The sequence below is a fragment of the Scyliorhinus torazame genome, unplaced genomic scaffold, assembly GCF_047496885.1.
Source record: "Scyliorhinus torazame isolate Kashiwa2021f unplaced genomic scaffold, sScyTor2.1 scaffold_488, whole genome shotgun sequence".
Classification (NCBI taxonomy): Eukaryota; Metazoa; Chordata; class Chondrichthyes; order Carcharhiniformes; family Scyliorhinidae; genus Scyliorhinus; species Scyliorhinus torazame.
The window spans coordinates 129747-156883 of record NW_027308215.1 but is presented as its reverse complement, the minus strand read 5'-3'; the positions used below and the strand labels follow the sequence as shown (position 1 = coordinate 156883).

General features: G+C 42.1%; 1 protein-coding gene across 2 annotated transcripts in view; it reads right to left on the bottom strand.

Moving 5' to 3' along the window:
• Positions 1–848: 848 nt before the first annotated feature.
• Positions 849–27137, bottom strand: part of LOC140406352 (DNA-directed RNA polymerase II subunit RPB2-like) — a 50025-nt gene continuing 23736 nt past the window's right edge. For both annotated transcript variants that reach the window (XM_072494448.1, XM_072494449.1), the window contains 15 exons: positions 26655–26841; positions 22263–22406; positions 19572–19711; positions 19197–19308; positions 14359–14513; positions 12815–13013; positions 10377–10545; positions 9368–9464; positions 9182–9276; positions 6973–7223; positions 5234–5323; positions 4472–4579; positions 4284–4397; positions 1892–2052; positions 849–1119 (listed from right to left, as the gene is read on the bottom strand). In XM_072494448.1, the coding sequence (XP_072350549.1) occupies positions 864–1119; positions 1892–2052; positions 4284–4397; positions 4472–4579; positions 5234–5323; positions 6973–7223; positions 9182–9276; positions 9368–9464; positions 10377–10545; positions 12815–13013; positions 14359–14513; positions 19197–19308; positions 19572–19711; positions 22263–22406; positions 26655–26841 (2278 nt within the window). In that variant the 3' untranslated portion in view covers positions 849–863. The remainder of the gene's footprint in view (positions 1120–1891; positions 2053–4283; positions 4398–4471; positions 4580–5233; positions 5324–6972; positions 7224–9181; positions 9277–9367; positions 9465–10376; positions 10546–12814; positions 13014–14358; positions 14514–19196; positions 19309–19571; positions 19712–22262; positions 22407–26654; positions 26842–27137) is intronic.

The following is a 27137-nucleotide window of genomic DNA, read 5'->3' as shown; positions in this document are numbered from 1 at the left end:
TTCTAATACTAAACATGGAACAGTACATTTCTATAGTTTCATGCCGTACAATTCCACTGATCTTTTTTTTTTTTAAATTGGAATTTTATCATTTTTACAGATAACGCAACACATTTTTTTTTTTTTTTTAAGTACCCAATTAATTTCGGTTTCCAATTAAGGGGCAATTTGGCGTGACCAATCCACCCACCCTGCACATCTTTGGGTTGTGGGGATGAAACCCACGCAAACATGGGGAGAGTGTGCAAACTCCACACGGACAGTGACCCAGGGCCGGAATTCGAGCCCGGGTCCTCAGTGCCGGAGGCAGCAGTGCTCACCACTGCGCCTCGTGCCGCCGCAATTCCACTGATCTTTTAAAGCATTGGAATAAAATGAACATTAATTTATGAGTTCCTGCTACAAAACTAGAGTAGAGAAACTTAAAGTAGCTTGATCCTTTTTCAGAATTATAACTTACACTCCAAGGTCTGTTTAAGCAGGAAAGAGGTTTTAGGATGGAGATTCCCACACAATAGCTTTGGTCAACAAAATGAAAGTTATTACACTTGAGTTATTCACTCACTTATCCCTTGGGCACAAGTAAAACAATGCAATAATCTGAACACAGACAGAAAGCAAGAGCTCAGCCTTCTGGATGGTTAGAAGAACAAGCATTGTGGCACTTCAGCAATACCGAGTAAGCACACGGTAATTTACAATGTGAAAACAAACATACAGAACTGGACATTCCTAAAATATTCAAAATGAAGTCGCCAGATACAGAGCATGCAGAATACAGGTTTGCACGTCTATCTATCATACAGATTTCTGCATGTTGGAAGAAGATCATGCTCGTCACTTGAAGCAACTATCGCAACCCCCTAGAAATTACGGAAAGCCAATATCTTTATTGTCTGTACTTCAGAATGTTTGACACGTACCTGAGTTTTGTTACGACATCCTCTGCATTCGTAAGTGTGTGTCCTGGTATTGGCAATCGCCATGAGTCCACAAAGATTGCATACATGCACCTGATAAGGATCAGAAACCTCAAATAGCCTCTCTCTCAAAAACTGGGCTGCACCGTGAGCAATCTGACAATCTCGTTCCATCTCCCCAAAACGTAGACCGCCGTCACTAAAACAAAAACAAATCACATATTATGGAGAGCAAAAGGTGGGGAAAACAATCTGTAAATTACGACAGGTTACCTCTTAATTTGATGATTTCCCAACACAACCTCACTCTACCCTCAAATTATGTACATTGGCTTCTGGTGAAAACACTAGAGCTGAGCCTGGGTGTGAACTTCAACAGCGCCCGTCCACCTGCTTAATCACTCCCTCCAATGTAACATTGACGCAGAGTGTACCATCTAGAAGGTACACTGCAATAACTCACAAAGGCTTAAGCCAATTGCCTCCCAAACCCATGATCTCTACCACCATGGGTACAGCGCCAACTGCAAGTTCCTTCAATGTTACACACCATCGTGACTTGCAAACATACTGCAATTCTTTCATCATCACTGGGTCAAAATCAAGGAGCACACTATGTAACAGCACTATGAGAGTATCTTCAGCACTCAGCAGTTTAAGGTTCATCATTATCTTGTCAAGCGCATTTGGGTATGGGCAACAAGGGCTGGACTTATAGCAATGTTGACACCCAATGGAGGAATTTTTAGAACGGTTTGAATACACTAGGTCAGTCACACACTCACCCATCAGACATAAAAATGTTACCATAATTGAATAATTCAAACAAGTATAAATTACAACTAAATGGACTTGGGAAGTCACATGGTCATGATTAGAGTAGATGGCCTCTCATCAAAACTGGAAACTTGCTCAAAGTCAGCAGAATTACTTCAAAGACACAGTAAGACAAATGTCAAGTTTCATCTTACCGAGATCTACCCTCCATTGGCTGTCTGTTAAGGATTTGAACAGGTCCTCGAGCACGGGAATGAATTTTGTCATCTACCATGTGTTTCAGGCGCTGGTAGTAAGTAGGTCCAATAAAGATCTGCGATGTAAGTTTACGCCCTGTAAACCCATTATATAGAACCTAGGTATGAGAGGGATATGTTAATTATGTAATTTGTCATGTAACCAAACACTTTACTATATTTATGCTCACTGGAAAATAGAGGACCATGTGGCTTTCAAGGCCATAGCATTCAACGCACAACATTAGTGATCTGCGTATATAAAATGTCACTTAGTAACAAGCTGACTGGACTGCACAAACAACGTGACCCTCAGTAATAAAAATGGCACGGGGTGCATGATGTGAGCGTGGAGCGGCTGCGTTTTCCCGATCTCGGACTTTAATCCTTTATTTTATCCCAATACACATTCCATAATTAACTTTTTGGAGGCATATATGTCTTGCACTATGTCCCTGGTTGGAGTTTGGTGATGAGGAGCCGAGTTGAATCAGAGAGAACCACGTTTGATTGAGGCGGTCAGTGGTATCTGGGGTGGGGTCCAGCTTGCAGTGGTTATTTTGGTGCTGGACGGGCCCACGCCTTGGCATGCTGTTTGAATCGGAAAGATGGCTACCATTGCAAATGATGTTTTGGATGATGATCTCGGCTCCGTGGTACAAGTGGTGCTCGCTTTGATGAACTGCAAAGTATCCTTGGGAGAATGGTGGAAGCGCAGAAGAGAATCCTGGTGTTCGATACAGCAATTTCCCTGGTGGAGGCCTGCCTTCAGTTGGTAGAAATCCTGTTGCATGGCATGCCATCTATACTGACCGACCCTGAAGTGGGGGCCGGACAGGTAGTGCCCCTGAGCCCAGTCTTTTGCGATATGTGAGAGGCGAGTTCCCAATTGAGTTTGAAAATTTTCTTTTTTCTTTTTATTAAATTTAGAGTACCCAATTCATTTTTTCCAATTAAAGGGCAATTTAGTGTGGGCAATCCACCGACCTTGCACATCTTTGGGTTGTGGGGGCAAAACCCACGCAATCACGGGGAGAATGTGCAAACTCCACACGGACAGTGACCCAGAGCCGGGATCGAACCTGGGGTCTCGGCGCCGTGAGGCAGCTGTGCTAACCACTGTGCCACCGTGCTGCCCTCATCCTGAACTCTCTTGGTCATTACGAGCAATTGCTGTGGGAAGGTGTGCACCACTTTACCATGTTTTCATGGCTTTATCCTTCTTTCCCTTGTTCTCTGGTGGTGCGTATGGAGGCACCAAGTTGAGCCAGCTATATTGCTGTTTTCCTGTTCCCCTCTGTATCTATGGACGTTGAGACTTGTTTTCTTGCTGAGCTGTACCATTCCTGTGGTTTTGTTGTGTTATTTGTTAAAATGTAAAACTTCAATAAATCTACGTTTTTCAAAATGGCACACGGCTAGCACTTCCAATCCCTTTTTCCAATTCCACAGAAATTCTCTCCAACCCATTATGCAAGACAGACACACCCCTGAAATTCCCTGGCCACTCCTCGTGTTCGGATCAAGCTCTTCAACCTCTTGTACTAACAGAAATTAGAGTATAGGAAGCCGGCACCATTATTATTCAAGGCTGAGTTAGATAGATTTTTGAAAGACAAGGGAGTCAAGGTTCAAAGGGGGAAAACAGGAAGGTAGAATGGAGACCACAACCAGATTAACCTTGGTCTTATCGAATGGTAGAGCAGGCTCGAAGCGCCGGATGGCCTACTCTTGCTCCTCAGTCCTATGTTCTTATAGTTTGGTAATCAACAATCCAGCTGGGTTACTGTGACACAACTGAACTGCCTTTAGAACCACTTAATTTACTAATCATCTGCATACTCAAATGTTTAAATTCAAATAAATGTATATACTGCTTGTCATAACAATTTTGATGATTAGGCAAGAAATTCACTCAGTCAATAACATATCTCTTTGAATGGTCTACAGATCTCCTCCACTGCCATCTCCACTATCCAATGGCCAATAATGTACTCTAAGCATTTCCCTACGCTAATGTAAATGGATATGATAAAGGTGTACTCAATCCAAAATGAATGCAAGACAGATTGCAAGCCAAATATGAGCAACATTCACTCCCAATCATAAATTGGATGATAAAATTGACTTGGGTGAGCCAGACATCTGTTCCCCCAAGGCCAGCACATCCTGGGGTACTTATGTGTGTCTAGAAGCTGAAAGAATGAGATACGGTAAATATGTTACACAATGCTCCCCCTTGTATGAACAATGGCCTCAGATGCCTTGTGATGTTATTCTAAAGCTGCTATTAAAAGGTTGAGCCAGGTTGCACAAATTGTCTTCTGCATACAAAAGGAAAATAAGTTACCTCATTGCCTCGGAGGTGGTATCCATAGTCTGATAACAGGTTAGAAATCTTCTGTACATTAACGGCGTCATTAAAGGGGGTAGCGTCACCAATTTCACCCTTATTTGCTGACACCTGAAAAAAAACTTGAATGAGAATGGAGACGCCAACTTTACATAACAATGAAATCTTTACGCTTTTAAACATACCTTCCCTTGCAGACACTCAATCAAGTGACCTACTGTCATTCGAGAAGGAATGGCATGTGGATTGATTATAATATCCGGGGTGATACCTTCACACGTGAATGGCATATCCTAGAAAAACACATGCACATTAAGCAATTATAAAAAGGTAGAAAATCAAGAAGTCAGAAACAATGTAGATCAGTATCTGCTGCTTCTTGGCCTAACTCACCCATTACCCAGGTCTTTGCTACCTTAAGCTGCCTTGGCAAATAAGCATTTTAAATCCTTGTCCAGCTTCAATCCCATAGTCTCACCCATCCACACCTCCGAATCTCATCCAGTCCAATAGTCACTGCCTAAACATGCTCCTCTGATGCAGACCTCATATATGCGTCGCTGTCATTCCCCCTGCCATCCCACTCCACTGTTGGTAGCTGTGCTTTCAATCAACGTGTCTAGTTTTGATGTTGAAATGTAATCCCTAAACTCTTCAACCTCTCTCTGCTCCTTCAGCACCTCCTCAAAATTCATCTCCCCTTTCCAACTCAGGGGGGGGGGGGGGGGGGAAGAGAGAGAGAGAGAGAGAGAAAGAAGAGCTAAAATTGATTCTGAAGCTCAGTGGGTCAGGAAGTATCTCTCTCCATAGATGCTCCCTGATTTGTTGAGACTTTTCAGCACTTATTACTCTTATTTCACCATCTCCAGTATTTTTATTTGGTTCTGTTCCTGAATTTCAAATCAATTTTCCCCTGAACCAGAATCCATACAACACAAATCCCTTACCTCTTGTCTGTACTGGATACCACACGTACCCTTCTGGCCATGGCGACTGGCAAATTTGTCTCCAATTTGTGGAATTCGGACAGATCGTACCTGTGTAAAAAGGGCACGTGGTTTACCAAAACCAAAAGAAGGCACTAGACAAATAAGAAATGTCAGGTAGTTGCAATGGTCGTTTAATGGTATTTTCGAATGATTCTTGCTTGCGCATCCTGATGGTGCTGGTGCAGGGCCCAGTCCATAAGGTGGTGGTGCTCAAGACCCAGTCCGTTGTTTCTGTACCCTAAGTCGTTATCAGTTTGGGAAGCTTTGAAACATTACTAACTTCTGGCTTGGGTTACATCCTCCCAAGCGTTGATAAGAATATAGCATGTTTTTAGGACACTGTTTAAGACCATCTTTTTAGATACATGCACACATATAAATACATACATACATACACACAGTCAGTGAGACAGCATTTAAATTCAGTTGTGCAACATTTCTTCCAAATGGGTTGGAACAATCTGCTTCCATTTCTAGGAATGGTTGGTAACATTTATGTTTCTGCTGGGATTCCTTCAGATTAGGTAGCCTCTCTGATCTAGATTACGTACTCGAGTCTCATTTTAAAAAAAATTCATACATAGGATGTGGGCGTCCATAGCTAAGTCAACATTTATTGCCCAGCCCTAACTACCCGTGAGAAGATAGTGGTGAGATGGCTTTTTGAATTGCTGCAGTGCGCTAGGCCTTCTGACTCAGAAAGAAGTGTGCTTCACTGAACTAAGGCAAGCTAAGGTTCTGTATCTTTTTAATCTAGAACAAAGAACAAAGAAATGTACAGCACAGGAACAGGCCCTTCGGCCCTCCAAGCCCGTGCCGACCATACTGCCCGACTAAACTACAATCTTCTACACTTCCTGGGTCCATATCCTTCTATTCCCATCCTATTCATATATTTGTCAAGATGCCCCTTAAATGTCCCTATCGTCCCTGCCTCCACTACCTCCTCCGGTAGTGAGTTCCAGGCACCCACTACCCTCTGCGTAAAAAACTTGCCTCGTACATCTACTCTAAACTTTGCCCCTCTCACCTTAAACCTATGCCCCCTAGTAATTGACCCCTCTACCCTGGGGAAAAGCCTCTGACTATCCACTCTGTCTATGCCCCTCATAATTTTGTATACCTCTATCAGGTCGCCCCTCAACCTCCTTCGTTCCAGTGAGAACAAACCGAGTTTATTCAATCGCTCCTCATAGCTTATGCCCTCCATACCAGGCAACATTCTGGTAAATCTCTTCTGCACCCTCTCTAAAGCCTCCACATCCTTCTGGTAGTGTGGCGACCAGAATTGAACACTATACTCCAAGTGTGGCCTAACTAAGGTTCTATACAGCTGCAACATGACTTGCCAATGTTTTGTGGATGTTTTGCACGCTTTGGAAGTTGAAGACTGCTGGACTGTTATTTCTTTCTCATTAATACCATGTGCTACTTCAAACTCATCAAATAGGCCCAATTTGCCTCCTGACTTGGGGCACAGATAACAAAGACAGTGCAGTGGTTGCTATCCTAATCTTGGATGTAACATTGACAAGACAATGTCAACTCAACAGAGAAGGATAAACTACTGAAAAAGTATCTGCAGAATAAAGTTACTGTGGATATCTGTGTGAAATATATTTTTCACACTTCCATCCAATGCTTCAATAAAGAAAAAACTCAAAAAGGAATAAAAGTTAAGTATTTTCATGCCTTACCCTAATTTTGCAAAATTTGTATCCTTCTTGGTTTAGCGTCACCATGACCTGATCCACAATACCAGTCTCACTGGTCCGTAGGAAGGTGCTGCAGTCTCTCTTCGTGTACCGTCGATTTATGCTCTCCAGCTCGTCATCGTTTTCTGGCAGTGTTACGGTTTTACCAATGATTACATCATCTCCTGACACACGCACACCAGGCGCTATCAGCCCATCTTCATCTAGCTTCTCATAAATAGCATGTCTCATACCTATGAAACAGGTTAAAGGATGAATCATCGGAAGAGAAATAATTATCATACTGAATCTTTACCGGTCGTATTGGTGATTTCACCAGCTGAAAAAACGGATCAGGAATAGCTTTTAAAATATGCAGACGAGCACAACATTTGACTTTTGTCTCTACAATAGCTTTTCAAGAGTAAATTACACCTAAAACATCATGCAGGGTTCAATTTAGGACCAAATACCATTATTTTACACTTTGATTCAGCCAGAAGCTCCATGCAAGATGTAACTTCTATCCTGTGTGGGACTGATTTCTGACAAACTAAACTTTTAAAAATGGATGTAGAACCCTGAACAATTGAATGGTTTCAGTGAATTAGTCTAAGTACTTTATTTTTTTTTTTAAAGTTCTTTCCAGGTGGGATGTTCCTGTTTACCTCCACTTATCAAAATATATGGTCAACATATTCACTGGAAAAATTATAAAAGGCATGTCACAACAGGCATTTTACAGACCGTACCCAACCAGCCCTTGCTTGCAAAATTCAAAACATAGTCTGCAACATTAGATCTGATTCTGCGATTGGATAACATTTGCTAAATAACCCTCAGTGTGCTAAGAATGACACTGACAACTAATTTAAAATAGTCAGTCAGGCTCACAGTGTGGTGCATTTGACTGTACTGGAAGTTACATATATTAATACAGAGCCCATTTCTTTGCAGACAGAAAGAACATGTATACACATTAAGCCTGCTTCAGCTAAACAAAACAAGTGATAGCCATTCGTTGGATCATTCCTCAGGGCAATGCCTAGACCAGAGTCAAGCTGTCTGGTTTAAATTTCAAACAATGCTTGGCAGTTACCTATCAGTCACCAACAACTGGTGCATTCTCCATGGCAATGCCGCTACTAATTAGTATGTTTACCAATCAATCAGCATTCAGTTCTCATACAGCATGAATTGCACTCTCCGTGGCAATGCCTCTACTAATTATAGTCTGCTTGTCAACCAATCAGCACTCCCTTCTCATACAGCATAAATTTGTTGTCCCCCCATGGATTTGTATTCTAGCGAAATGTCCCAATGAGTGCAAGATGAAAAGCTGTGCCAAAAATTATTTTCTCAGCAATACTAATGTTACATTTATTTCCCCCCTTAAATTTAGAGTACCCAATTCATTTTTTCCAATTAAGGGGCAATTTAGCGTGGCCAATCCACCTACCCTGCACACCTTTGGATTGTGGGGGCGAAACCCACGCAAACACGGGAGAATGTGCAAACTCCACATGGACAGTGACCCAGAGCCAGGATCGGACCTGGAACCTCGGCGCCATGAGGCAGCAGTGCTACCACTGCGCCACCGTGCTGCCCCTAATGTTACATTTGCATGTATAAGTTAGCCTTATGGAATAGGGGAAAATGAAAGTGTTAATTATTTTGATATTGATGCCTAATAGGCCTGTTAGCAGGGTTAAATTTGTATCTCTAGGATTCAGGACAGTCAGTGAGTCACAGAACATAAACAAGCCATTCAACCCTTCAAGTATAAGCCTACTCCCCAAATTACTTTTCAAATCAATTCATAGGTTCGAAAAGGCCAAGGTATATAAACGACTCACTTGTGTGATACCATATTCTGGCAATAAATGCCACTTGGGTGTAAATGTCCAAGAATAGTGCCCCAGCAGAAAAAAAACAAATACAACTGTAACAGCAGAATAGCTGAACGAGAGATGTAACTAGCAGAACCAACGACCAAGAATGCAATAGCAATGTGGAGGTGTAATCCCATCATTAATCCTCATGTGCAATAGAGTCCACACTCACAAAGGTTGTATGAAAAATATGTAAATGTGATGATATCTGAGTGGAATTGCTACCGCACTGAAGGACAAACCCGAACATTAAATTATGAACATGCAGCATTTTAATATTCAGACCTGAACTGGGAAAGCAAAACAGAATTCTGGCTCACCCTGGCAAGTTTCCCTAGAAGGTCTCTCAAATACTTCCTCTTGGTCAAAACCTTTCTTTGATTCTTGTTCTTTGTACGAGCGGTAGAACACAGACCTATTAGACACAAATAAATACATTCATGAAAATAAACATACACACCAAAAATCAAAAGATAATTGAACCGTTGTGGCCAAGATACACATACCTGAAATAGCCCCTGTCTACTGCAGAACGATTCATGATGACAGAATCTTCTTGATTGTAACCAGTATATGAAGCAATCGCTACAATAGAGTTTATACCTAAAACACAATTTGAATAGATTAAGCATCCACTTTTGGCATATCTCCTACAAAATCCACAACCTTTGTTCACACCAAGATAAGATTAAAACTTAGTTTAACTAGTTTTGTTTTTGAATTTAAGTGAAACATCAGGGACGGTATAGTGGTGCAGTGGTTAGCACTGCTGCCTCATGTGCCGAGGTCCCAAGTTCGATCACGGCACCGGGTCTCTGTCCGTGTGGAGTTTGCACATTCTCCCTGTGTCTGCGTGGGTCTCACCCCCACAACCCTAAACATGTGCAGGGTAGGTAGATTGGCCACGCTAAATTGCCCCTTAAGTGGAACAAAAATACATTTATTTTTAAAAATAATTTAAGTGAAACAAGGGCAATTAAGACCTATTTATATGCATAAACACACTGGGTTTAAATCAAATGCTACCTTATATTTATTAACAAAGTTAACTATTTCACAAAAAGGATCCTCACAAAGCACGGAGATCAAATCACATTTAATAGTTCATCACCACACCAACCATGAAAACCAAAGCAGCTTTTCCACTTCAAGTGGTTAATATTAGATTCCCAGACTTCTTAGTGAGACTCAAATGCATTATGAGGTTTAATCCGAGGAAAGAAAATCTCAAACCTACTCCAATACAAAGATGCTGTTTACAGCTAATATCCAATACAAAGATACCACAGCTATTAATCTACTCTTCCATTCCATAAATAACCTCAATTTGGAATAAACAATGAAGTTAGCATTCAGTAGTAGATTAGTCTCAGTGCGTGGTAATTAATACAACTTCCTTCTACCCAGAATGCTATAGACTACTCCTCCGATGTAATAACGTTTTGGCAATATAGAGACTGGCTGTGATTCTGCAAGAGCCCGACTATTAGCTTGTTTAGTTAACTGGTCACTCACCGGCTGGTAGCTCTCTGAATCGCAGATACTCCATAGAACGGGTTGTAACAAGTGGCTTTTGTGGGTAGTACAGTACATGGGCTAGGGTGTCCATACGCACATGAAAGTTCGTAATATAAACTCCCATAGCTTGTTTACCCATAGCAGATTGATATGTATTTCTGGGAGACTAGAACGGTGAAAGGAATAGATAATGAGATCAGAGACTTTCATAAATCCACCTTCAACAAAAATCATTCCTTCCTTTAGAATGCTCGGAAATCACACAATTCTGTACAAGCTCAAAACAAAATTGAAAATGCAATTAGCACTGAAGTAATACCAAAAAGCTCTTTGGTGTAAATAGAATTCCTCGCTTCCTGATTTAACGTTAGTCAAGTGCAATATGTAAACCTTTGGTGAGGTGGGGTGGGAAGGAGAGTAGGATACAGAAAATAATCTTATTTGCGGATGGTGGCAAGCCATCTTAGATATTGAGGAGGTCAGTTTCCTGACAAAATGTCAATATGGGGATTTGGATTGCTGCATAAATATTCCCTGTGCAGCGAACAGCACACAATTTAAGTATTGGGTGAGCAGGGGCTGGGATAGAGAGAGAGAGAGAGAGAGTTGGATTTGCAGTCTTAACAAGGGCTCAGATGGGTTTCATATCCAGTTTGAGTGATTACACAATGGAAGGTGACCCAGGGAGAGACTGAGAGGTTCAGGTCAGGTTGGAATTCTTACAACCAATAGGAGAAAATGAATGCTGAGCCTGGAACTGGAACTGAGAGCTTTTACACATTGGGTAAAAGTTGTGACTAGGGAGGATGTGTTTTAAGAGTTAAAAAAGCAGTTATAACTTCAGAGATCACACAACAGTCCTTTTCAATTCAAGGAAACTGACACATCTTATACACAGGCATGAGCTTTGAACATTTGAGGTTTGTACGTTACTTCAGTGCCACCCAGTGGCCTAGGTGTGCAAATGCCTACAGATCCATTCCAGCAATCTATCGCAGTCAATATCAAATAGAATTTAATGCTGGAAATACTCATCACATTACCGCCTTCAGTCATCATGGGTATTGCAGGTTGAATGGGTCACTGCTAAAATGAAAAATCTCATATGGTAAAGATGACATTGAGGTTTATGATGCATCTTGAAATGGAATGTAGTGACCTACCAACTTTAGTATATAAATTACAATGCTTGGGATGGGTAAGTAAAATGCCATTGTTACGATCCCAGTTAATGTTAAAACTGGGTGGGAAGAACCCAGAATGGAATGCTGGCTCAAAAGACCATAGCGTTTATTTAACAAGACTTCGAGGACAGTCACAGGACTGTTAATTGGCAAAAAGCATTTATTAAATATGAAAAGTTGGATTATAATAAAATACTCCTTTGCTCCCCCTTAGCTAACAATTACAAACAGTTTTTAAAATTAACATGAATTACAAAGTACCTCAAGCTACAATGGTCCCATTAACACACAAAGTCCCCTTTAAGCACACAAGATGACTGTGGTAAGACACACTTCTCTCTGAACCCAAGTGAATGTTTGTAGATTTCTCTTCAAAATCCTCCCAGATGATTCTTATACCATGAGCCACCATTTATCACTGAACTCTGGCTTCCAAACAAGTGATCTCAAATTCTGCTTTCAAAAGTCACACTTTCAAATCTTCTTTTAAGTTATGTTTTCCCTCTGCTGCTTCCATCAAGGTTTCACTTTCAGGTTTTACACCTCTCCCTTCAGGTTTTCTTTGTCTTAAACCTTTCACACAAACTCAAGAGGTCCAGCCACCAATTTCCACAATTGTTTCAAATAATGTCTCCAAAACTGTAGTAATTTCTCAAACCTTAACACTACTGCAGATGTCTTTCTGATCTCTCACGATCCAAAGCCGTTTCAACTCTTGTGACTTTACTGAACAGTAATCTGTTCTGGTTGTCGGTTTCCTCTGTTCCGTTAACTTCTCTTCATTTTTCTAGTTTCCTTAACTAGCTAAACTTTAGATTTCTGGTATGTTTTCTTAACCATTGCTCCATAGTATGGTTTTTCTTCTAACAAGGCTGAGAGACACATTTCCTCTTTAGCCTTCTAAACACAACTGCATCTTGCAGAGCTGTGAGAGCTGACTTCTCTCTCACTACCTATCTCCAACTGCAATCAAATTAACTAAACTAAAGCTTAAAGGTTTTCCTACCGTACAAGGCCCCAGTTGCTAAGCAACCACTGCTGGTTTATTCACTCTTCACACGATGTAAACAACCTAAAACTAGGATCAGCTCTGAAAAGAGCTCAATTAATTTCTGTTTGTCCCAATTCTGGTGTTCTTGAAATATGAACACCTTTCCCGACACCAAAATGATACAGGTGATATTTGTTAAATCTTTCAGCAGTTTACCGACATAAACTCATCTCGAACAACTCTCTTCTGGTCTTACCCACCTGATTATGGTCAGGAAATGGAATAATTGATGCACAAACACCAAGAATCATTGATGGGTGAATCTCACAATGTGTATACGTTGAACAATATGCAACGCCCTTTTCCTGCAAGTCATCTGGGGTCATGGCTAGCATTACGGTCTCCTCTTCCAGTGTATCAATGTACTCCACCACACCACTGGCCACAAGATCCTGCCAACTATGTGGAAGGAAAAAGTTGGGATTCAATCAATGTGCTCTCAATGCAATATTAGTTTATAAATCTGTCAAATACTGATGGTTATGAAGAGCTTGTCACATGAGGAGCGGTTGAGGACTCAGAGTCTGTACTCATTAGAGTTTAGAAGGATGAGGGGGATCTTACTGAAACTTACAGGATACGGAGAGGCCTAGATAGAGTGGATGTGGAGCAGATGTTTCCATTGGTAGGAAAAACTAGAGCCCGAGGGCACAGCCTCAGACTGAAGGGACAATAATCCTTTAGAATTGAGATGTGGTGAATTTCTTCAGCCAGAGGGTGGTGAATTTGTGGAACTCTTTGCCGCAGAAGGCTGTGGAGGCTAAATCACACAGTGTCTTTAAGACAGAGATAGATAGGTTCTTCATTAATAGGGGGATCAGGGGTTATGGAGAGAAGGCAGAAGAATGGGGATGAGAAACATATTAGCCATGATTGAATGGTGGAGCAGACTCAATGGGCCTAATGCTGTCCTATGTCTTACGGTCTTATGGAACAATCATTTATAGGTTTTCCACGGTACAAAAATAAGCATTTAACCATATGCAGAATGACTGCAAGTACAACTGCACCCATTAACTACAGGAAACCTCTACAAATAGGGAGGCTCATGGAAGTTGCAGTGCCCTTTTGTTCACTTACTTTATTGCTCCCTAACAAAAGTCACAGGGTCTCTGGTTACAGAGACGAGTTACATTCCATGGAGGAATATGCTTAATGCAAGCAGCAATTTCAGGCCAGGGGCACTACCAACATTATTGTTGTCAACTGGATTGCTGATGGCAAGCAGGTGATGCAATTAACATTCACCACTGTAGCTTGGAGGAGGGGATAAAGTTGTGCGTCCAGCACCAACTTGGCTACTCTAGAACGAGTAGCTCCATGGGCAGACTTACTGATGTTGCTCGCTACAGCAATCTATTCAGGCTTCATCCCTTTGCATTGGTGGTCCAATTTGGTTAATTAGCTAATAGGTTTACATGTTAAGAACAGCAGCTTGGAAAATTTGCCTGAGAGCAACTCTGAACCAGGGAACTGTCCCCAAACAACAGGAGTGGAAGGAGAGGCTTCCCTCTCCCTGGGACTGGAGGTGAATACTGGACAATCTTAATGCTCCAAGGTTAATTTATTCTGGCCAATTTTTGAACATGGTTCCATTTTTGGAGAAGTCCAAAATAAGCAGTCATAAATAAAAGATGTCAAACATGAAACTCGACAGAATATATTTGGCCTACATACTCAAATTCAATTTGAGGGAGGTTGGCAGCAGTAGCAGGAAACAGGTTAGCTGTTTTTCTTAACATACCTATAATTGTTGTACTCTCGTTCTTTCAATTGATCAATATGCCGCTTTTTCAACAGTAGCTTCTGTTTTTCTACAATCAGAAGTGGCCGACAAATTCTACCTGCATCTGTGTAAATCCGAATCTCACGCTCACGAATGTCTCTGACCATGGACACCTTAAGTAAAGAGAAATGTTCAAGTGGTTTTACGGGTTCAGAATAAACCTTCCCTACTTGTTACCTATGGAAACTTTCCATGTAAAAGATGAATTTAGTGGTAATTATGGCTGACCCTGTGGCCGGGGGGGGGGGGGGGGGGGGGGGGGGGGGGGGGGGGGAGAGATAGTCACCTGGAACGCGAGGGCACTTCACGGCCCAGTGAAAAGAGCCAGAGTCTTTGCCCATCTCGAAAGGCTGCGTGCCAACTTAGTCTTCCCCCAGGAGACACGCCCGAGGGAGAAGGACCAACTGAGAGTAAGGAAGAGCTGGAAAGGACAGACCTATCATGCAATGAGGATGAGGGGGTGGCCATACTGTTTAGCGAAAGGATGCTTTTACAGCGACAAATACTGTGATGGACCCGGGGTGAATGGTATATAATGGTCAGCGGTGTCCTAGAAGTGGCACCTGTGGCGCTTGTGAATGTTTATGCCCCTAACTGAGATGACGCTGACTTTGTCAAAAAGACTATGGCCTAAATAACCAACCTAGGCTCCCACCAACTCATCATGGGGGAGATTCAAAACGTGTAAAGGACCAAGGACGGACAAAAACAGCCCCAAATCAGGGAAACAATTGGTTATGGCAAGGGAACTGAACACCTTTATGGAGCAGATGAGGGGTTGACATGTGTGGAGGTTCAACCACCCGAGGGAGAAGGAGTTCTCCTTCTTCTCACAAATCTGTAAAGTATATCCCTGCATCGGCTTCTTTGTAGTGGGGTGCTTCCAGGGGTGGTAGGGGCAAAATACTCTATAATAGTAATTTCCAACTACGTACCACACTACGTGGATGTGAGGTCAGAGACGGGCCGGGCCCAGCGCCCTCCATGGAGGCTGGACACAGCCCTCCTTGCCAACAAAGCGTTCTGTGACAAAACGTCACAAGCCATCGATGGGTACATATCCTGCAACTAGAAAGGGGAGGTTTCACCTTTTACATTCTGGGAGGCACTGAAGGCGGTGACAAGGGGGGAATAATGGCTTACAAGGCACTCAGGGACAGGAAGGAGAGGGCAGCTAGGCAACAACTGATCAAATCCATATTGGAGGTAGATCGGCGATACTCCACTGCCCCGACCGTGGAACAACTGCCTGAGGGGAAGTTATAAATGGAATTTGACCTGCTCTCCACCAAGAAAGCAGTGCACCAACTCCACCAGACAAGAGGGAACCTCTATGAACATGGAGACAAGGCCAGTCACCTGCTGGTTCACTAGCTGAGAAAGCAGGCAGCCAGAGAGATGAGAGCGCAAGTGAAGGACAGGAACAGGAAATTAGTCACAGCGTCAGATAAGATCAATGACGCCATTGCGACCTTTTACCGGGAGCTGTACACCTCCATGCCCCAGAGCGGACTCCCAAGATGAGGCGATTTCTCGATGGGCTGGACATACCAGCTGTAAGGCAGGGGCTGAAACATAGAACATACAGTGCAGAAGAAGGTCATTTGGCCCATCGAGTCTGCACTGACCCACTTAAGGCCTCACTTCCACCCTATCTCTGTAACCCAATAACCCCTCCTAACCTTTTTCATCACTAAGGGCAATTTATCATGGCCAATCCATCTAAACTGCACGTCTTTGGACTATGGGAGGAAACCGGAGCACCCGGAGGAAACCCACGCAGATATGGGGAGAACGTGCAGACTCCACACATATAGTGACCCAGCGGGGAATCGAACCTGGGACCCTGGCGCTGTGAAGCGAAAGTGCTATGCACTTGTGCTACCATGCTGCCCAGTAGAGCTTGGAGAAATCATGGAGAGCATCAACTCCATGCAGTCGGGGTCCCAGGGTCCAGAGATCCGGAGTCCACCGGGTCCGGACGGATTTCCAGTGGACAATTATTAAAGATTTGCAGCGGCACCAGCCCCACACCTGCGGGAGAAGTTCACTGACTCTCTATCGAGAGGGACTCTGCCGTCCATGCTGGCACAGGCCTCAATATCATTCATCCCTGAAAAAGGCAAAGACCCAACTGAATGCGGGTCATTCAGACCCATTTCACTCCTAAACACTGACTCCAAAGTCCTGGCGAAGGCCTTGGTGAGGCGACTGGAGGGTTGCGTCCCTGAGGTGGTTCCAGAATATTAGATGGGCTTTGTCATGGGCATACAGCTAATGGCGAATATCAGATGCCTGCTAAAAGTGATTATGACCCCACCCAGGGAGGAGACACCAGAAGTGATAATTTCCCTAGGTGCAGAGAAGGCCTTTGACAGAGTCGAATGGAGGTATCTCATGGAGGTATTGCAATGGTTTGGGTTGGGGCCAGGGTTCACCTAGTGGGTGAAACTACTGTACAGTGCTCCCATGGCTAGCGCGCGGACGAACACCCCCAGCTCTGAATCCTTCCGGCTATACAAAGGCAACAGTGAACAGTGAAAGGCTACCGTGCACTTGTACCGAGGTACAGTGAAAAGTATTGCTTTGCATACAGTCCATGCATGAGAAAATATAGGACATACGATAAATACACAATGTAAATACATGGGCATCGGGTGAAGCATATGGAATATAGTGCTAACAACAGTAGAGAAGATGCGTAGAAAGATCAGTTCAGTCCATAAGAGGGTCACTCAAGAGTCTGGTAACAGCGAGGAAGAAGCTGTTTGTGAATCTGTTTGTGCATGTTCTCAGACTTTTGTATCTTCTGCCCATGAACGTTTGGAAGAATGGGTAACCCAGGTGGGAGGGGTCTTTGATTATGCTGCCTGCTTTCCCAAGGCAGCGGGAGGTGAGGACAGAGTCATGGATGAGAGGCGGGTTCACGTAATGGACTGGGCTGTGTTCATGACTCTGTAGTTTCATATGGTCTTGGGACGAGCAGTTGCCATGCCAAGCTATGATACAGCCAAATATGATGCTTTCTATGGTGCATCTATAAAAATTGTTAAGCGTTAATGTGGACATGCTGAATTTCCTTAGTTTCCTGATGAAGTATAGGCGCTGTTGTGCTTTCTTGGTCGTGAGGGTGAAGGTATGCCCACTAGTGGCAGTCTTTCGGGTATCAGAACAGCCAGAACTCTTTACGGGGAGAGGGGCAGACGCCTTCGCCTTTGCCTCTCTGATCTCCCGACAGAGACTACGTCTCGGCTAGAGATCAGCAGTGCTGCCCAAGGCCACAAACTGGCTGTCTGACTTAGCGGAGTTCCTTGAATTGGAAAGGATAAAATTCTCTATTTGTGGATGGGAGGAAGGCTTTCACCACACGCGGAAGCAATTCACCAACCTGTTTCAAGTCATGTTTGCGATGAGCAAACAATAACGGGACATATGGAAGCAGACAAGAGATTAATTGTCAGAGATTTGTAAAGAATTTATTTCCTTCCTCTCTTTTTGTTGATGTTTGCCCCTTCCACTTCACCTCTCCTCACTCATTAGAGTACAGGTTTGCAGGGCTCTTACATAAGTGGACTTCCTGCTAAACAAATGTGAACCCAAACGCGAGTAGACATGGAGAACATTGTAGCCCAGTCACAATTTCACAAATATGGTAACGGGATGGAACCAGGACAACTTTCATCAAGGGCGAGGATAGGACAATAGAAGTCAGATGGGAGGGGAATGGAGGATTTTAAATCACCATGGATTTAACTTTAACGGGATGAGACAGGGCCTGTCCACGGTAAACTGGGAAGATCAGTTAATGGGTCAAATGACTGATCAGTAGAGAATATTTAAAGAAGCATGTAACGAGGTATAGAGCAAGTATATACCCCAAGAGGAAAAAGTTCCACTTCATAAGAAAAACAGCCTTGGACAACTAAAGAGGTTAGCAACAGCACAAAGCTAAAGGGGCTTAGTAAAACGCAAAACATAGCACAGATCTGACCAGCAAAGGGTCACAAAGCAGCTTGAAAGAACTACTAAAAGTGATTATGAAATGAAACTTGCAAGAGACATCAAGATCAATAGGAAATTTTAGAGTTATTATAAAGGGAAAGCAGGTGTTGAAAGAACAATGTAGGCCCTCTGAAAATGAGGATATAGTCAGCGGTAATGGGGAAATGGCAGGCATGTCGAATTATTATTGTGCCTTAGAATTCATAGTTGAAAAGGAGGATAACTTGCCAGAAGTTCCAAAGTAATTAATAGTCGATAGAGGACAGGGACTTCACACAATCAACATAAGTACAGCATCACTAACAAGAAAATTGATGGAACTAAAGAAAGAGTGACAAATCCCCAGGATCCGACGTTTTCAATCTGAGGGTGTTAAAGGAAGTAGGGGAACACATTGTAGATGCCCTAACTATTAATCAAAAAGCAGATGTTAGACAAAATTAATGTCTGTGATAGGGTGGAGGACAGGAGAGTCTTAAAGACCACAGGGAATGGTGATGGGGCAAGAAACGAAAAAGGTATGCCTAGAGCAGGTGTGCAACTATCTAAAAGCGAAAATAAGAGAAAAACCAAAACATGCAAAGGAAACAAAATAAGGGGACAGAGCTTAGAGTCTGAAATTGCTCAAAATCTTTTACATGTTTAACTTTTCCCAGTTCTGATGTTTTTATTTTGCTTTTCTGTTAACTGAATTCTAACCTTAATGAAGTAAACAAACAGATGCATCTGGTTGAATTTCTTGAATTATATAGAGCAAAGAGTCTGCATCATACAGAATCAGATATTTACTGTACCTCAGATACAATGATGTCCATCTGACGCCTCAGCTTCCTTAGTGTAGTCATCAGCTGGTCAGGATCTTTATGTATTCCAACCCAGCAACCGTTGACAAAAATCTTTGTAGCACTAAAAATAAAGTTGGACGGTCTTACTATTTAGGTCTAGCACTATATGTGGAGTCTTTGACAGCAACAAGAACGTTTAAGGTCTCAATCACTCGGGTAATTATCTAGTCAGTATAAACCACACAATAAACCAGATTTCTGTGTGCACACACACACGCACTCTCAATCGTACAGAAAACCTTTCTATTCCAACCAACCGCATACTGAAAAATATTATGGGAATTATTTTTTCTAAGTGAAATTCAAACAGTTAGTTTAATTTACTCTGCAATCGCAGCAGGAGAGATTTCTTCAAGATTTTCCATGCTCCACTCCTCCAAGAATTCCAAAATGGGTGAGGGCTGAGATCCTACAGAAATGTAAGCCATCAAAGCCAGGTTTTTCACTAATCCGACAGCATGACCCTAAAAAAAGATATTAAAGTGTTAACATTTTTAAGATTCAAATGCTTAACTGTTTGTTGCTTGGGCAAGATCATTACTGCAACCAATCTTTACAGAGTTCCTAAATAAAAGCTCTTCATGGCAAGTAAAAAAATCACAAGAACATCTCAGCAGGTGCACAGGTTGAAAATTAAATCGGAAAACTTACAAACCCAGAACATCATACGGCACTGCAGATGTTAGAAATCTGAACTAAAAGCATAAAATGATGTAAATACTCAGGTCTGGCAGCACCTGTGGAGAATGGAACAGTGTTAATGTTTCAGGTCACCGTCTCTTCATCAGTGTGCTACAAAACCTGAGTATTTTCATTTCTTAATTCCAGAATGTGATTACTATCACAGAGCACTCACAGTTCAGATTACTTCCAAATTCCAAGGTAGTTCTCTATCTCACCTTTTTAAATTGTGATTTTCCTTTAAAATGATCAAACACGTCTAGAAAATAGTAATCAACTGAGCAATTCAGGAAATTAACACACAAAGTGACATCACATGCATGTTAGTCACTATGTTAGGTTGGTGACTTCGAACCAAACAACACTTTATCTTTCTTTCCATTTTCCCAGTACTTATTTCTTGTACGACAGTAGATGGGTCCAAGAAAAATCACAATGGAAAAAAATACAGCCCATAATTTATTCCAACACAACATTACAGGAGTCGGAAAAAACAAAAGACTACTCAGTGTGTCAAAGCTCAACACTAGTTCAGTATGCAACATAAAATAAGTTGAAGCTCCAAAAGGAAAATATGTCAAATAAACATGGCACACAAGCAATCTAAAACTAATCCCAAGGCCTGTATAGTTATCCATTTCAAAAAGGAGATTCCCTCAATTGTGCGCTTCAATCATCCGTTGCTCCAACAACCGTGTGAAGAAATTTCTCCTAATCTTTCTCTACATTTAGTGACCACTTTAAGTCGATGACTCCTTGTCAAAGATGTTCCAACCAAAGGAAACAGTCTTTTTCTAATCATTTGTATTGAAAAAGGGAAGATTAAATGGAAGCATTGAAAATAAGGGGTTTTGCATAATTCAGATATTTACTGTACCTCACTCAGATGTTGAGAGATTTTTTTGCCACAGGCCAATGGGTCAATAACTAGAGGACACAGATTTAAAATAGCTGGCAAAAGAACCAAAGTCAGCATGAGGACTTTAAAAAAATATATAAATGCAAGTTAAGGTAAGGTCTGGAATGCATTGTTTAAAAGGATGATGCAAGCAGATTCAATAATAACTTTCCAAAAGCAATTAGATACACTTGAAGGTAAAAGTTGCAGGGCTATAGTGAAATAATAGAATGTAGAGCTTGATACTGTCCATCACCTCCTTTGTTGAGCATGGTTGCTTACCCAAACAAGAGCCGTAGTCTTTTAGGAATGTATACTGGCATGGTATACCTGAATAGTTCTCTGAATACATTCCAGTTTGTGTCTGTAGGTTTACCAACAGTCGAATTCAGTTGCAGTAGTCAATTTGTTTTTACCCCTTCAAATTTGGCCTTTCATAAATTAAAAACCTTGGTTTGTGACTCTCTCTCAAACTACTATCAAGTTCAATTATATAATTGTCACTATTCACAAGATGTTGAGGTATCATCATATTGTTAACTAATTCGGATTGGTTACTCTTAACTACATTTAGTGTGGTGGGTTCCCAGGTCTTGCTATAAAACACCGGGGTAGAAATTCAATGACGTAACATTGCTTCTAGCTGCACATTGTAGATTATGTTGATTCCCAGGGCAGGCAGCATGGTGGATCACCTCTGCGTGGTTCTTAAATGACATCAATAAAAAACAGTGTTAATGGCCAATGGTGTTGCTTGCCCCCGTGGATTCAATACAAGTTGGTGCAGTGGTGCGACACAGACAATTTTCTTGCCCCTCCAGAATACTACCCCAAGAAATGTATCATCTTTGCCACTTGCGTTGTTCTACTTTGCCCCGTCTATATGAAAATTAAAGTCTCCCATTATAACCATATTGTTCTGCCGCATGCTTACCCAATTTTGATATTTATATATCCCCTCCACCTCACTGGGTCTGTGGACAACTCTGCTAGAGCTTTACAACATTTGTTTTCCTTAGTTCTAACAAGCACTTCCACTATCGAAATCATCCTTGCAGAAATCCTTTCGTCCAACTGCTTTAATTGTTACCTTTATCAATATTGCTACTCTATCTTTCCCAATTTCACGTCCTTTTTAAGGATCCCGTCGCCTTAAATATTTAGCTCCTCGTAAGGTCCAGCTTGTAGTCAAACTCTGTATCTGGCCACTACATCATACGTTTGATGGTGATTTTATGCTTCTAACGCTCATGTGTTTTATTCCTCATACTACATGCATTTGTGTAGAGCAGTTTTATATAGTCAAGTGTCCCAGCATTGCCATAGGTCCTTGTGGTGCTTCTTCTCAAACCTTTCGCTTTTCACACTGGTAATGGTGATGGAAAATTGATAAAAGTCATTTTAATAGGCAATACAGCAGAGAACTCTAAGCTTACCTCTGGTGTCTCAGCAGGGCAAATCATACCCCATAAAGTATTGTGCAGCTGCCTAGGTTTTGCTAACTTTCCATCTCTTCCAATTGGAGAGTTAAGACGACGAAGATGAGAGAGAGTTGAAGCAAAGGTCAAACGGTTCAACACCTAGTTATAATGAGATAAATATCCAATTATCAGTTTCAGATCATATCATTTATGTTCACATACATAAGTTATGACATTACATTTGAGCGCCATGGTTTATTTAAATGTGCAGTCACACATCTTTCAAAAGTGTACATTTACATCTCTATCATATGAAATCAATGCAGTTTTTCCTTACATAATGCATCAAAATATTTAGGCTTTTTGGTATGACTGTGTTGACTTGACAGCAATGAGCATCAGACTGTTTATGCAACTAGTTGGGTCTTTGCTTCAGATTTTAATTAGGTCTGGAGAAAAGGGCCAGAGGCCCGGCACAGTGCGATCACACCAGTTTGGATTGCCATCCACCCTCGGGCCACAAAGTAATTTTTTTTTTTTTACTTTTTCTGAGTTACAAAACCAGGGCTCAGAGTGTGGGTCAGGGGCAAACCCCTAATCCAGCTCCTCACCTGCTCAAAAAAACAATTCAAATTGAATCCAATTAATGGTCAATGGGTCAATAACTAGAGGACACAGATTTAACATAGCTGGCAAAAGAACCAAAGTCAGCATGAGGACTTTAAAAAAAAAACATAAATGCAAGTTAAGGTAAGGTCTGGAATGCATTGTTTAAAATGATGATGCAAGCAGATTCAATAATAACTTTCCAAAAGCAATTAGATACACTTGAAGGTAAAAGTTGCAGGGCTATAGTGAAATAATAGAATGAAATAGAATGTAGAGCTTGATATTGTCCATCACCTCCTTTGTTGAGCATGGTTGCTTACCCAAACAAGAGCCGTAGTCATTTAGGAATGTATACTGGCATGGTATACCTGAATAGTTCTTTGAATACATTCCAGTTTATGTCTGTAGGTTTACCAACAGTTGAATTCAGTTGCAGCAGTCAATTTGTTTTACCCCTTCAAATTTGGCCTTTCATAAATTTAAAAAATGAAATTGCAGAGCCGTTGGCAATGATCTTTTCGTCCTCACTGTCAACAGGGGTGGTACCAGGGGATTGGAGAGTGGTGAAAGTCGTGCCCCTGTTCAAAAAAGGGAATAGGGATAACCCTGGGAATTACAGGCCAGTTAGTCTTACTTCGGTGGTAGGCAAAGTCATGGAAAGGGTACTGAAGGATAGGATTTCTGAGCATCTGGAAAGACACTGCTTGATTAGGGATAGTCAGCACGGATTTGTGACGGGTAGGTCTTGCCTTACAAGTCTTACTGAATTCTTTGAGGAGGTGACCAAGCATGTGGATGAAGGTAAAGCAGTGGATGTAGTGTACATGGATTTTAGTAAGGCATTTGATAAGGTTCCCCATGGTAGGCTTCTGCAGAAAGTAAGGAGGCATGGGATAGTGGGAAATTTGGCCAGTTGGATAACGAACTGGCTAACCGATAGAAATCAGAGAGTGTGGTGGAAGGCAAATATTCAGCCTGGATCCCAGTTACCAGTGGCGTACTGCAGGGATCAGTTCTGGGTCCTCTGCTGTTTGTGATTTTCATTGATGACTTGGATGAGGGAGTTGAAGGGTGGGTCAGTAAATTTGCAGACGATACGAAGATTGGTGGAGTTGTGGATAGTGAGGAGGGCTGTTGTCGGCTGCAAAGAGACATAGATAGGATGCAGAGCGGGGCTGAGAAGTGGCAGATGGAGTTTAACCCTGAAAAGTGTGAGGTTGTCCATTTTGGAAGGACAAATATGAATGCGGAATACAGGGTTAACGGTAGAGTTCTTGGCAATGTGGCGGAGCAGAGAGATCTTGGGGTCTATGTTCATACATCTTTGAAAGTTGCCACTCAAGTGGATAGAGCTGTGAAGAAGGCCTATGATGTGCTAGCGTTCATTAACAGAGGGATTGAATTTAAGAGCCGTGAGGTGATGATGCAGCTGTACAAAACTTTGGTAAGGCCACATTTGGAGTACTGTGTACAGTTCTGGTCGCCTCATTTTAGGAAGGATGTGGAAGCTTTGGAAAAGGTGCAAAGGAGATTTACCAGGATGTTGCCTGGAATGGAGAGTAGGTCTTACGAGGAAAGGTTGAGAATGCTAGGCCTTTTCTCATTAGAACGGAGAAGGATGAGGGGCGACTTGATAGAGGTTTATAAGATGATCAGGGGAATAGATAGAGTAGACAGTCAGAGACTTTTTCCCTGGGTGGAACAAACCATTACAAGGGGACATAAATTTAAGGTGAATGGTGAAAGATATAGGGGGGATGTCAGAGGTAGGTTCTTTACCCAGAGAGTAGTAGGGGCATGGAATGCACTGCCTATGGAAGTAGTTGAGTCGGAAACATTAGGGACCTTCAAGCAGCTATTGGATAGGTACATGGATTACGGTAAAATGATATAGTGTAGATTTATTTGTTCTTAAGGGCAGCACGGTAGCATTGTGGATAGCACAATTGCTTCACAGCTCCAGGGTCCCAGGTTCGATTCCGGCTTGGGTCACTGTCTGTGCGGAGTCTGCGCATCCTCCCAGTGTCTGCATGGGTTTCCTCCGGGTGCTCCGGTTTCCTCCCACAGTCCAAAGATGTGCAGGTTAGGTGGATTGGCCATGATAAATTGCCCTTAGTGTCCAAAATTGCCCTTAGTGTCGGGTGGAGGTGTTGACTTTGGGTGGGGTGCTCTTTCCAAGGGCCGGTGCAGACTCGATGGGCCGAATGGCCTCCTTCTGCACTGTAAATTCAATGATAATCTATGATTAATCTCGGACAAAGGTTCAGCACAACATCGTGGGCCGAAGGGCCTGTTCTGTGCTGTATTTTTTCGATGTTTTTCTATGGTCCCCACAAGAGAGACATACCAGATCTGAGCCAAAAGGCTCAATCTACACCACACATGATCTTAGCCAAAAGGCCGAGAAGCGATCACAAAGTAATTTGTAATGATTAGCCTTCAAGAACAGTTCCCAAGCTAGCTGTTATTTACATAGTTTCCATAGGCAGAAGAAGCTGAACATCTCTTGATCTGACTGCTTATTTATTTCAGTCACATTTGTTGAGCAGGGGCCTGTATGGAAAATGCATCTTCTTCTAGGTGATAGCAAGCTTTATTCTAGCGTTTTCATTGGAGAGTGAGTGTTCACTCCACAATGGCCTGGATTAACACCTACTGCATCGGCCACCTGGGATTGCAAAATCTAGTCAACATCCTAATCATTTTTGGGGGGTGATGCATAATCATGCGTTTGCCTACAAAACAAAAAATTCTTCCTACTTCCTCTAGCTATTTCACACACCAACCAAGAGATAATTCTGCAATCTAGTCAATCAGATCGCCACGTTCCACTGATAGACAAGAGACTATGAATACCAAATTTCAGGCACTACTATTGTGATTCTATATGAGGTCATCGCCTTTGAATTTTTGTTTTGACAAGGAATGGAAGTCAGGACCATCCAACCAACACAACCCCCATCCCGTTTCACAAGTGCAACATCCAATTCAACATCATAAAGAGATCCAACCATCTCTAGCTTTCTTAGACTGGAGAGGTTTGTGTCTCTCCAAATATCTCACCAATAATCCTCTCCCACACAAGAGGAAGCTACAAACAAGATTCCTCAGGTGCATGTAGAACTTGGTACAAGGAAGAGATTAGGACAATCGTTCCTTGGAGGCAAGACTAAACCCTTCCACTTAAGCAACAAATTTCAGATTAATCAATACCACCATCGCCAAATGAAGCCCTATCTCCAGAACTGTGCGAATATCAGCAGACCGGAATGTTAGCCAATTCCCTTGGGCTTTTATGCATCCACCAGCTATCAGTGTATCTCTACTTTGGGCACATCAATGACAAGGGGAGAGACAGAAAGTTGTGGAATCAAATCTAAGCAGATCATTATGAGAAGAGAATTGGTGCCAGGTGTGGAGTCAGATCCTGAACATCACCACACACTGATTAAAACAGCATTTGCCCCCCTCCAAAAGAAAGCAACTGTTAAGAGCACAAATACTTGCTTCGCCACTTCCCCGACATTTTTTTTTCCCAATTAAGGAGAAATTTAGCATGGACAATCCATCTAACCAGCGCATCTTTTGAGTTGTGGGGGCGAAACCCACGGAGACACGGGGAGAATGTGCAAACTCCACATGGACAGTGACCCGGGGCCAGGATTCCAACCCTAGTCCTCAGCGCCGCAGTCCCAGTGCTAACCACGGCACCAACATGCGGCCCTATACTTCCCCGATATTGTCACAAGAATCGTTATACCCAATTTAGAAACTTTTACTGCAGTAAAACAACTTTACCTGAGATACACCAGCTCTGGCTTGATGAGCTTTCTTTTGATCGCCCCAATTTCCTGTTGCTAGGGAATATTTTAAACCATCAGAAATAATACGTGTTTTAATTGCTAATTCCAAGTTGAAATCTTTCCCTCTGTCTATGAACTTCTGGGAGTATATCCGTACTTCTTTAAGTAGGTTTTTAAACATTCTGCGGAAGGAAATTTGTATTGTTAAATTTTAATACGTTTAGAATTATATTTATTACAAAAGGTACAAACCAAAACACTCACTCAGCTGTATAATATAATATGAATACATTTCAAAACAGAGTAGATGTGCTGTTTTGTTGTGCATGGTGAGTGAGAGGATATGCTGTTTTATAATGTGGGCATGCGCATCCTCACTCCATACAATTAGAGAGAGAAGGAAAGAGGAGAGCAAGATCAAAAAGAGAAAAAAAAAGAAACGGGGCAGAGTTTTTAATTGCATGTGAAAGAATGAATA